Source organism: Equus przewalskii, chromosome 4 (genome assembly GCF_037783145.1).
Source record: "Equus przewalskii isolate Varuska chromosome 4, EquPr2, whole genome shotgun sequence".
In the NCBI taxonomy this organism is placed as follows: domain Eukaryota; kingdom Metazoa; phylum Chordata; class Mammalia; order Perissodactyla; family Equidae; genus Equus; species Equus przewalskii.
In genome coordinates this window covers 41,530,386-41,543,534 of record NC_091834.1, presented here as the reverse complement: position 1 = coordinate 41,543,534, position 13,149 = coordinate 41,530,386, and the positions used below count along the sequence as shown (strand labels likewise).

The following is a 13,149-nucleotide window of genomic DNA, read 5'->3' as shown; positions in this document are numbered from 1 at the left end:
ACACAGAATAGAAGTTTATTCCTGTCTCTCATAAAGGAAGTCCACAGGAAAGCATTACAGGGCTGATGTGGCAGCGCCACAGTCTTCAAGGACCCAGGCTCTTCTCAGCTTATTCTTCAGTTAGCCTCACAATGTACTCCAGTCCTCATGGGCCAAGATGGCGGCTAGTACTCTACCAAATCATCATATCCACATCCTAGGGTAAGAGAAGGTGGAGGTGGGGAGGGGGAGGAGGAGAGGGAAGGTACACACCAACTACGTTTTCAAAAGATTTCCTAGAACCTGCAACACAACATTTCTTCTTATATCACACTGGCCAGAAAGTTCACAATTCCATACCAAACTGCAAAATGGCCACATGGCAAGATAAAAACGCTATTAACTACAAGAGAAAGGGAAACAGATATTGAAGGACAACTAGTAGTTTCTATCCCTATATTGTGTTTGAAAAAGTTAAACTTAAGGTGTTTGATAGAAAGACTTGCAGCATGACGGTTCCATACAGTTGGTTAGTTTGTTGTTTCTCTGTCACATCCCGTCAATCTGGTACGAGTATACTTGCACACTTTTTAAGTGATGCATTCACAAGATGATGCTACAATCAGTTTTTTCATTAAAAAATATTTCTCAATCTTGATGAAACTGTAACAACTACCTCTGTTTTAAAAATTAATAAATTTCCAATAAAAAAACAAAACAGTACTTCATAGCTTTAAAATGGTCAGATATCTGATAGCTCATCACTGCCAATGGGATAAAATTCTAACCTCTCAGGACAGCACACAAGGTCCATGACAAACCACCTTTCTAGACTCGTTTCTCATCAGTGGCCCTGATACACCTTCTCCAGTGAGCCAGGAAGAACTTTTTACTGGCCCTGAATTTGTCCCAGACTTTTCTGAATGCACATACTTTACACAGTCTGTCTCACGCCCTGGAATGGTTTTATTCCTTCACCACACTTTCTAAAATAACTATCCCAACAATTCTCAAATATCAACATGCATAAAAATCACCTGCATTGTTTTTTACAAAATGCTGATTCTTAAGCTATAGCTCCAAAGATTCTGTTTCACTAGTTATGGGTCAGACCCAGGAATCTGCAGCACTTTTAACAAGGAGCAGAGTGCCTGGGACAGAGAAGGTGCTCGAGAATGTTCCCTTAATGATTATAACAGTAAGAAGAGATTATATCACACTAATTTAAGATGTTTCTTCTGGCTTAGTTTATTAGATAATGCTGTCCCAAGGTAACACCAAAATTCTATCATGATATAATGAAGGAAAAAGACACACTTTTCAGAAATTCACATTTGTGAAGATTAACCTGTAACCTCAATAAAACTCTTCCCTTCATAACACGCTTTGGTCGCACTCAATGGAAAAAACAGATGATGAATATGATAACCACTTAAATATAAAAAAATGTTGTAGTATTATTAAGATTACCAGAAAGACAATATTTAGGTCTTCAAACCCCATCTGAAAGACTAGTACAAAGTACAATTCTCATACTGTACATTTTACTTAGATTCTCATCCTCATTATTTATTTCCTCAACAGAAGGAAATAAAAATAAACTTTAATTTAAAATATAAAAGCTACTCATGACAATTTTTCAGTTAAATAGTCGCAAATGTGGAAAATACAGCATTATGAAAGTCTCTAAGGAAATACTAGAGGAAATTCATTTATGGAATATGGGGTGCATACTTAAATTATTTTCCCCTACTGATATTGTACTGAGTAAGTGCCCCCTAGGAAACAGTACCAAAGTAAACCAGTCAACTACCCCCAAATTGCTATACTAAAAATATGACTGCCTGAAGGTTTCAGCTCAAAGAAAAAGAACCTCAAAGTGCTCTGAAGAGTTTACAGGTGTTAATCTGTCAAATAGATTACTGTGGCTAAAGACAAAAAGAGTCACAGGCCACTTGGAGTTTACATTTGTATAATTAACAAAATGCTTCTCAGTTGCTCCTCTGACTTAAAAAGAACATTTAAGGTTTCAAGTATATTACTTTAAGAAACGGCTTTCATTTCTTAGAATTTTGAAGCTTTCTGCTCTTTACCTATTTAATGTTTGAAAGGAAGTGTGTTTAACCTAGAAATTTTGTGGTTTTATTTGCTTTTCGTTTATTTGTGTACGGCTCAACTACTGTGGAAGAGAAACTGTAAGTCTGTATTTTTATGAGGTCTTTTTCAAAGTGTCTTAACACATTATTTGATGGTGTACAATTACTAAATTATAGAGTGAACTGCAGTGGCTCTCAGGTCCGCATGCACACTACAACTATCTGGGGAACTCTGAAAAAATCCCAGTGTCTGGGCCAAACCCCAGGCCCATCTAACCAGAATGTAGGGATGAGACCCCAGCACCAGTATATTTTCAAAGCGCCCCTGAATGCACAGGAGGGTTAGAACCCCAGAGTTAGGGAAACAGATCCCTAATTTACATCTGAGTCAGATGGGTCCACTGAGCCCCAGTAAGAATGAATGACTTTCTCACAATTAATTGTATGAAACAGGGCTCAGTTCTGCTTCTCAGTACAGTTGACCCCTCTCCCTGTCCCATGGCCATTCACTCGGCACATTCAAGGAGACAAGGCAGGTGGTACACCCTCTGAGGGACAGCCTTGCCGGAACGTTTTCACCTCAGAAGTGACACCAGATTAACAGGGGAACCAGAATTAGGAACCAACGAATGTGAAAATTCTGTTAATTCTACCTATTAGACACACAGCTTCACATTTCTTAACAGAAAAATACACAACCGTGTAATGAAGTTAGTTGAAAAATCTTGGCATACTTGCTTTAGATTCAAAAGGATAAGAGTAAAAACACAAAAATTGCCAAGTAAATTAATTGTAATTTGAATTTTCATGGCTATCACAATACACAGGCAGAAAGATATTAACAGGGCGAGTTGCTTTTTTAATCCATAAACACTATTCTTTTTCAAGATTTGGTGAACTTTTGTTGTAAGAACAGGGATAAAAATAGGAAGCACATGCTGAAAATCTGTTTAGTTTTTGTCATTGCTGTTTTAATTAAAGCCTTCAGTCCCACACAGAATCAAAGTGACTTACTGTCCCTCATTCCTTGGAATGTAAATTTTTATTGTACACAGCTAAATTTCCAATTTTAAATAAAGGAAAGAACACAGAGATGAAGAGATAACTTAGAAAGTTCCATAAAAAAATGTGATAGTTTAACTTTTAATGTGTATACATGGTTTGAATGATTCCCAGGATGAGGAATCCAGTGGGAGACAATCTTAAAAATAACCCACTATTTTTCAAAATCCGATTTATCATATAAACTGGAAAACAGAAGGTAAGACTAAATTACATATTTCAATATCAATATTTAAAAGATGAAATCCAAGCTGCTGTGAATTACTAAACTCTGATTCTAAATTCAATCAGTTTACAAAATCATTAGCTTAATGGAAACTGGTTCTCATGCCCTACTTTAAGACGCACCTGCATACTCTGAAAAACATGGTGAATTTCAGTTGTACTGTAACCCAATTCCTTTCATCTCTATAACAGTGCTTGCCCAACTTAATTCCCCCTGCTCCACAGTTAAACTCAATTTCTGGTCAAGAATGTTAGTGAACACAACAATAATAATCTAAATTATTCCTTTTCATTTTATATTCTGTGGGGTTTCTTATTGCTGTTATTTTTCCTTCTTTTTGCTAGAACATAACAAGCTAATTTATGCCTTTGTCTTAGCTTTGGAAGGAATTATATGCCAACATCGAGGCAACAGATTACCCTTTTCCTAATTTAAAATAACTACGAGGTTGCACACTACAGTAGTAAATTTGTAATCAACTTAAAGATAATGTCTTAAAAGTACAATTAAACATGTCATAACAGAAGAAAACCCTGGTAATTACAAATAGTACCATGCTTGCTGGGGTTTTAAACATTAGTATAAGATTAAGAAAAATCGCCACCCAGTGATGCAAATGAAAACTGCAATTTGTTTTTGTGTAAAATGAGTACCCTGGAGGATTACTTCAACTTCATTACTGAATGAACGAATAGCTATTACCTTCTTAGGTGAATAGGAACTGGTTACAAGGGAAAGGATGTTTTTCTACTAGGCTTTTTTCTTTTCCCTTATTCTTATTCAGCACACTTGACATTTTACAAAGGCTAAACACTTTGGAAACCTTAACAGAGAAAAAGCTTTCCATCCAAAAGTGAGCTAATTGTATACAAACAGCCCAGATATTCCTATTATCAACAAAAGTGCCTAGGCTCTGCCTGACCCTGAATTTCAAGTCATGGGGTGTTGACTTCAGCAACTCAGCAATGCCATCTAATAATTGTGACCTAAAATCTATTTGTGTTAAGCAGGAAGGCTTGCCTACGGGAAAATGTATTCTCAACTGGGAAAAAATAGATAATTTATACCTTTAACAACATAATTTGCTCTGACAGTTTTAGAAGGAGGTCATAAAAGCCACATAAGATAATAACCTAACAAATTCTGTGGAATTCACGATAAGCAGTTGTTGCTATAAATATAATCATGTTTCTAAGTCTTTACTTATTGTGTCATTTAAAAGTTAATAAACAAACACACAAAACCAATTATACAGATTTTTATTCCTGTAATGTATCTATTAAGGACAAAGAAAGTTATATGGATCCATTATAACCAAAATACATGTGTGTAACTATGGGGCCATGTTAATAAAAGCATTTCATATCCACCATTTGACCTATCTGACATTTTCCAAAATATTTTACACAGTATGCTGAGACTAAAGTAAGTATCATATATGTCAGTATGGAACTATAAGATGAAAAGAGCAACTCAGCAGAACAAACCAGTTTTTAAAAAAAGAGGTTACCATCCTATACATAAAGACAATTAACTACATTCCTAATAACCTGCCCTGACTTCTATCAGGCAATTCAGTTAAGTCCTTAATTGTTGAATAATTTTTTACTAACTAAACAAGGAATACCATCTTCCAATCTCAGTTTCATTAAGGAGATTATAGTTTTATGCAATATTGTTAAATATTTAAAATATTAAATAGTGAAAAGTTTGGGGTAGCCAAAATTAAAGCCAAACTTTATGAACAATAATACAATAACCAACCCTCTCTTATTTAACAAAAAACCCCAGCATTTTCTCTTTTAAACAGTAAAGAATCCAATGTGAATTTTTTAAAAAGAGCTGAAAATGTCACTAATGTCTTAAAATCAAAAATAATAGTATGACATCAAAAAAAAAAAAAAGATGGATAGTTCAGTGATTAAGAGGATAGACTCTGAAGCCCGGCTGCCTGGGCTAATTCCACATCTGCTATATGTTAGCCGGAGGAACTTGGAAAACTTAAGTCCTCACTGTATACGGAGGTAGAATACCACCACCTCACTCACAGGGCTGTGCTAAGCATTTTACACACATCAACTCATTTAATCCTCTGAATAACCCTATGGGATTGGTACTTCTATCATGCTCACTTTCTAGATAAGCTAAATGACACCTGGGAGGCTACCTAACTTGTCCAAAATGGTGAAGGGTGGCAGACAGATCACCCCAAAATATGCCACTTTGGCATAAGGGTAATTTTGAATGAAAAGCACTTGAAAAGCAGAAGTGCGAGAAGGACACTCTGACCTCCCCTTTTCTTCCTGAAAGCAGGAGATAAAACCCTCACGTCGAAGATGCCAGGAGGAAAGAAACACTCTTATCACCAGACATGGAGAGTTGAGACCAACAGAGCTCTATACAAACAGACCTGATTATAATAACTTTTATCTTCCTCTAGTCTCCCCACATAGTTTAGTTACTTTTCCACAATTGCCTCTTTGTTCAACCTAGTATATGACCACTTAGATTTTGCCACTTCTTTGGGTCTTCATTTTCCTGTGGGGACTCCCACATACATGTAAAAATCTGTATGCTTTTCTCCTTAATCTGTCCTCTGTCTACTTAATTCTCAGGCCCAGCCAGAGACCCTAAAAGGCGAGAGGTCAAGTTTTGCCTCCCCTATAATTGAAATTCTAGTAAGCTGTGGAGCCTCGATACAAACCCAAGGGGTCTGGCTGGATTCAGCATTCTTATCTGCACTTCACTGTAGTGCCTCTGAGGTGCTCCTGAGACAGAACGGAGATGGTGTGATGACAGAAAGAGAAAGAAGACAGAGGAAGTGGGAGCCAAGACGTGATGCTGACTGACCTCATCCAAACTTCAGGACAGCAACTAAGGCCACACAACAGCAGACATGCAAGGATTTTTCATGGAAAATGATGAAGCAGTGGAGCTTTGCACCTGGGGGGGGGGATGGGCTAAACAGAGACAAGCATCAGCAGACACGGCAGCTGACGGACGAGCAGGCCTCAGCCGATGTTTCGGGCACGTTTCTTGCTTGGATCATCTGAACAAGGATAAGCGACAGCTGCACTTCAAATTAAATGCTATCCTGGAACTACGACGGAAGTGATTCCTCACCACGACTGCTCAACTGCTAGATATATGGTGCAGGGGACAAGACCACTCCTGCTCAGTCCTAGATGGTCCTGGGAAAACTCCCTCAAAACACAGCATGTCAGGAAAATGCATCATTAGAGCTTAAATGTATCAGATGGAGCAGCTGGTACATGAGCACAAATCGGAGTAATGTGCCAGAAATTCCCTCATGAATTAGCAAATTTGGAGGTTTCTGTGTCTTCTAATGCTCAGGTAAAGACCACTTCTTTTTTTTTTAAGGATTGGCACCTGGGCTAACAACTGTTGCCAACCTTTTTTTTTTTTCTGCTTTATCTCCCCAAACCCTGCCCTGTACACAGTTGTATATTCCAGTTGCAGGTCCTTCTAGTTGTGGGATGTGGGAGGCCGCCTCAACGTGGCCTGATGAGCAGTGCCATGTCCGCGCCCAGGATCCGAACCCTGGGCCGCCACAGCGGAGCACATGAACTTAACCACTCAGCCACGGAGCCGGCCCCCTAAAGACCACTTCTTACATTCAAGTCTTTCCTAGAAGAGGGAAGGTCCACGGCAGATAAGCTGCGCCTGCTGAGGCAGACTACCCTGGAAAGCGGCCCCCCCTGGGCTGACTATAAGACAGGCAGTGAAACATCCACAGGCTACAAGCTACCAGACACTGGAGGAGGTTGTGGAAAGAGGAGCACCACTGGCTGTTTCAGCTGTAGTTAAAACTTGCCTCTGAAATGCTGCAAAGTGGCAGGCCACAGAGCTCCAAAGGTGAAGATGATATACACAGTCTTTGAGGTCCAGCATCAGAAGTTGTATGTGCTCTCAAAGATGTCAGCGCACTAAACTCATATCCTTTAAATGGCTATTTGATAACAAAAAGAATAATCGTCATTTCTAATCATGAAACAACAAAAAAGAGCAGAGTCCTCTGCATATGTGTTAAGACTACAGAGGTGTTCCAAAATAAGGAATAGAGAAGAGTTTGGAAAACTAGGCTTTGTGGAAGCAAATTTCTGAGAGAAGAATTTATTTTGAAACTCCTAAAGAAGCAGAAACTTCACAGGAGACCAGACGCACTCCTGAAGTCTTTCTGTTAGTGAGGCTCATTCAGGAGCTAAGAGGGAAGCAACACTGGCAGCTTTCAAGGAACAGAACTTGGGGCTGACACAGCCAGTTCTGACTTGGAAGTCAAGGCACAAATTCCTGATGTGCTAAGAAGGGCCAGGTAAGCAGTTGTGTCCATGGCACCCCACTTTATCCCAGTCAGAGGGTCCTCAGAAAAACCACCGGCCCTGGTCAGACTATGCCCCCCATTTTGCCGCAGGTACAGGGGATCTGGTCATAGAGAAAACAACTCCGACCACCCTAATTACTGCTTCTGTCCCCAGCCCTTAGGAAGCAGATTCAGAAAAATACACATGCCTACCAGAAGTTGAATGGAAAAGATAGGATATTCTATGGTAACATTTAGCCACGAGAAAAATTCTATTCTGGTCTCCCAGAGACAAAGGCCAAGAAATGGAAGAGGACAAGGGGTTAAAACCCTTGTGTTCTTTCTGCGAGAGACCAGATCCTAAAGAGAAGGGCTGAAGAAGCAGAGACGCACACACCATACTTCTGAATGTGTGGGGTCAGAGGCATCTTGTGAGTCCTGGCTCTGATAGGACCTAAACTAAAAATTAGGACCACCCTTAAATCCAAGGAGCCATTCTCCACTTCTCAAGACATACAGAGCATTTGCTGATGCTAGAGGCCCCCAGTCTGACTGGGCCAAGATAAAGACAGTAAGAGGCAGAAAACCAGAATCTGGTGAAGGAGACACCTGAGAACATCCCAGGGAGCAAAGACCCTATGAATTCATGCAAATCCTGTCAAAGGAGCCCGAATTTGGCAGGAGGAAGCTCAGAGTGGAAGAGGATACACGCTACCAGGGGACATTGGGTTTTGGCCTCTTCACCACCCTCTGGGGAGAGAACTTCTGGGAAGAACTATACAAAGACTGAAAATCTCTTCCTCAGGGGAAAGACACAATGACATGAAGGAAATGTTATTTTTTTCAGAATTCCCCTTGGGAAGAGCATAGTATTTGGTTGAAAGAAATATTTTTTAAAGCCACTAAAATCTTAATAATTAGCAGGTATTAAATTTATAACAGAAAATAAACTAGTCTTAAACATTTAGGAGACCCTATTTAACATATTCAGATTTAAGTGTAGTACACTCAGCAAATATTTATTGGACACCTTATTTAATTTCAGATGCTAATTTTAGAAGCAAGGCTTAGTGCTATTTATAAAACAAAACTTGAATTTATCAAGGATTCTTCAAGACTTTTGGTTTTTCACAATTAAAAAGGTTGACTAGTGTATCAGATAGGAAAAACAGGATGATTTTACAAACGGAATTTGAACAACACAGCCAAACTGATATATAAGAAGCATCTGACTCGATGACAATATTCTAAGTGACTGATGACCTTTATTTTTATGGATTTCATATGCATGAATTAATTCTGGAATTAGTAGGAAATAATCTAAAATCAATCATAATTTGAAAGTAACCTTTTAAAGGAAAAATAATTCATGTAATTCTGATTTTGTTTCTTAAAAGACTCACCTAGAAGGATAAATCCATCTGTCTCTGTCTCAGGCACCGGTGACTTTTTGGATTCCGGAGGCTTTCTGAAGAAGTGAAACATTGCGGCTGCTGCAGCTCCTGCTATCTGAAATAGAAGCACTATATAATGTCACATTCAGATGAAATTGTACAACTCGTGCCCTTTTTAGAAAAAAAAGCCATACATAGAGACATTACAATAATTACTTTTAGTAATTCTATTCTCAGACTTAAAAGCACGAGCCCTCTCTAGGTGTCAGAAGACAAAGCCAAAAACTAAGGTGCATGGACGTCCAGTTAAAATCATGTGTCTTGAATCATGCAACCTCTCTCAATTTCTGAACACGCAGGAAATAACCCAAGATATCACTACCTGTAAAAGTAACATCAACAGGTCACACCAGAATCTGGAAGGACCTCACTAACCATAAATCGGACACTGGATTGAGGAAAGGAAAAAAAACCAGTTCAGGTTTCTAGTCATGCCATAACTAGCTTAAGCCTCATAAAACTGAGGCCACCTGAAAAAAGAAAAGGCGTGTGAAACATACTCTACTGTTGGTGACCTGATTCAGACACTCAAGGGCTGTACCCACTGTAAAATGGCAGCCCACTTTAAGTTCCCATCAGTGTAGATCTTTGTGTTGGTGAGATTATCGTGTGCTGCCCCCAACACACATACACACACCCCTCTCTCCTCCTCCTCCTCTCCCATCTTTGTATATTCAGGCAGGGCAACAACTCCTAGAAAACAACTGGGAAGGCAGTTGAAAGGAATTGGAAGGAGACTCACATCCTGAGGTCAATTCTATAAACAAAGCAATGTAAGAGACAGCAAAGAAAGAAAAACTCCTGGTGGCAGCAAGTGCTCCACATTTTAGTTTTCATGTATTCCACTCATACCAGAAAATCAAGCAGAGAGAGGAAGATTTAATCTGAGTGAAAGCCTTCTAGAAACTGAGAACTGTACGGGGATTTCCGTAGGTCAACCTGCCCTGCGCTGTAGATCCGAGAAGGGTATTAACCTCTACATGAGTGGATGGTAAAGGAAGCGTAGTTGTTGATAGAAAACATTTCTGGCAGATTTCACTTTTTAAAGCGAAACAAACAATGGAGAAGAAAAACACAAGCCATGTGAAAAAGAAAAGATTCCAGGAAAGCAAAAGAACAGCCTCTGAAATCCTCAAAGAGCTTACTGGATATGGTGATGGAGACAAAAGAAAAGTCTGGAAATAGTTTGCACCCTGAATAGCGTACAAGGAGACACGGCCTCTACAAAACCGGTGAAAAGCAAGATTAGATGAAAAAGCAAAAGGAAAAGATAAGGAGACAAGGAATGAGATGAAAAAAAAACTGAGTGAGATACAGAGAAATCCATGCAAGAAAGAAATGATATTAGAAAATAATGGGTTGATTTGCAAGCAAGAATGTAAGAAAACAGAGTTCAAGTTCAAAGACTTAAAAGATTGGAAGGAGGCAACCACTTCTCAACCTCAGACAGTTAAAAATAAAACAGAGAAGGCCTCTGAAGGAACAGTGGCTGATTAAAATTCACCCTCGGGCAAGGATCAAATCAAAGGAAAAGCCATCACACCTGATATTAAAACCTCAGTGTGGATTAATGTGGCACTCAGTACATTCTTTCACTTGGGATAAAATGGTTCAGGAAAAAGAGACGAAGACAGTAGGTCTCCAAATGAAGCCTGGTAGAGAAGACACCCTCAAACAAATAAAGAGGAAGGGAGCACACATAGGGGTGAAAAAAGATGAGAAACAGAGCAAATCTAAAAGTTATATCTAGCAAAAACCGTAGGTCTGGCTATTGATACATGAAGCTGACTGGAATCAGGTAAGAAGTCAACAAAATTTTTGAGAGTTGTAGTCCCAAAAAACTACCAGTCTGGATTAAAAGAGGACTATGACTGCTGGATATTTAAGACAACTCTGCAAATAGGAAGCTGCCCAGGAAAACTGCTCAGCCCCCAAGGAAGGCCTATTCTCCAGTGCCCACTTCAGTGGTAGCCAAGGAAGTTACTGGAAAAGGAAGAAACTCCAAGAGAGTAGAGCCAATGGACACGGAGAAGAACAGACTGGGGGGCCTCTCCTAGGAAGCAGAATCTGAGCACAATTAAGGAACATTCCACAACCCAAGGTGGGAGTTCGCCAAAATGCCTGCTCCCTGGAATTTCAGAATTGCTACAACTCTGTGACTGCTGTATATCTCCCATTCCTCACCTTTCTGAATGGGAGTGGTTTTGGCAGTTATGTTTCCCAGTTGCACCAGGGTGCGAGGGGACAGGGCGGATTACTGATCTTTCTAGTTCAGGAAGTCTCCAAACCAAGAGGTGCCACATCTGGACCTGATGAAGAGACTCTTGTACATTACAGAGAGGCACCGAACTGTGAGTGTGACGCTGACTGAACGGGGGAATTCGGATTGCTGCCCTTGGGAAGGGATGAGTTATTCTGCCTATGGCAGGGAGAGAGAGCGAGTATATGGTGACCACAAATGAGAACCACGGAATCATGACGGCTGTTCACTGGCTCTCTGCCTTACGGAGACATAACAGGATGCAGTTTTCCACCCTCCTCGGAAGTAGGTATGGCCGTGTGACTTGCTTAGTTCACTGTGTCACATGCCATTAGAGTGCTGTAACCAGAAGCTTTATGGACACTGAGCAAGAGAGGCCCTTTAAAAAGCGGTTCTTGTTTTAACACATAAAGACAAGCCTTTTAATAGCAGTACTCAAATTTCCAATACCTTTTCATGACTGGCCACGAAACAGAAATGGAGCAAACATGGAAGTCACAAAAGTGGTTCTGATAAGTCATTCTCAAGCCCCCAAAGTTCAGAAATGTCATTACAAAAGCCAGACCAAACTCAGGTGCAGTGAGAGAATCTCTTTTTAATTCAAGTATTTTGTACAGAATTTATAACTTAAGTAATTAAGCAAAGTATTTAAGTTTCTCATAGCCTAAAATGTAGAATTTAAACTACATACAGGCTGTATCAGTGTGCTGATAGTATGGCTCACTGGCAATGCATAATATTATAGTCTGTCACTTCAGAACATTATAAAATTGCTAACATATTAGAGAAGGAGGGACAACTTAGGTTGAAAGAGTCAAGAAACTTCCAGGCACAGAAGAAACAGGTCAGAAATAAGAGAAAGGGAGCAGAGATGGTATAAAAGAACTCAGAATGACAGTAAAAAATAGTTTACTACAAATATCCATCCAAAACAGCTCTAAACTTGTTACAAAAGTACCAGTCACCCTCACACCTATCACTCCACCTTAACTCCTTCCTCAAGATGTTTTTCTGGGGGAACAAGATTCCAATTTTACACTACAAGTCTTGGGATTCCCTTGTATAACCAATACTAACTGCTGACATTAATAATTCATTCCACTTAATCATTCATTAAAGTCGGTCTAAACATCTACCTTTAGAGTAATCACTCCAAGCACAAAAAGACTATGTCCTGAGACTCTAAAATCTATCATCAAATTATCTTTATGCCGTGATTTTTTTTTTCAAATCACTGAAAAGCACATAGAGTGGTGTAAAAACTTCTCTCGATAGGGCTGGCAAATACCATTCTAAGATCTCCCCTCTTTGAGTGACTCCCACAGTTGGAAAGCTGCATGGTTGGTCATCACCCCAGCAGCCAGATTTGGTTACCCAGATTTGGTTACCCTAGTACTGGAAAGGAGAAGGGGAGTAACCAAACCCCACTAACATTTGCTGAGCTCCTGCAGTGGGTCAGGCACTATACCAAAATGCCGTATATACTCTATCTCTTAGAAACTTACAGTCACCCCACTAGGTACGCGTGATTATTCACAATGTGTAAGTGAAAGAACTGAAGTAAAGTAGGTTAAGTACTGGTCCAAGTCTATGTGGCTAGTAAGCAGCAGACCTAGAATTTTAAACTAAGTCCTCTTGGCACCAAAACGGAATGCTTTTCATCAACAAAGCACCAGAGACAAGGAGCCCTTAACACTTACGACATTTGTGTTGGACTTTAATATACTATTTCTCAATATTAGTCAAATACA

General features: G+C 39.6%; 1 protein-coding gene across 4 annotated transcripts in view; it reads right to left on the bottom strand.

The window, feature by feature from the left end:
• UMAD1 (UBAP1-MVB12-associated (UMA) domain containing 1) overlaps positions 1 to 13,149 on the bottom strand; it is a 218,039-nt gene that overhangs the window by 186,523 nt on the left and 18,367 nt on the right. For all 4 annotated transcript variants that reach the window (XM_070615728.1, XM_070615729.1, XM_070615730.1 and 1 more), the window contains one exon: positions 9,088 to 9,193. In XM_070615728.1, the coding sequence (XP_070471829.1) occupies positions 9,088 to 9,169 (82 nt within the window). In that variant the 5' untranslated portion in view covers positions 9,170 to 9,193. The remainder of the gene's footprint in view (positions 1 to 9,087; positions 9,194 to 13,149) is intronic.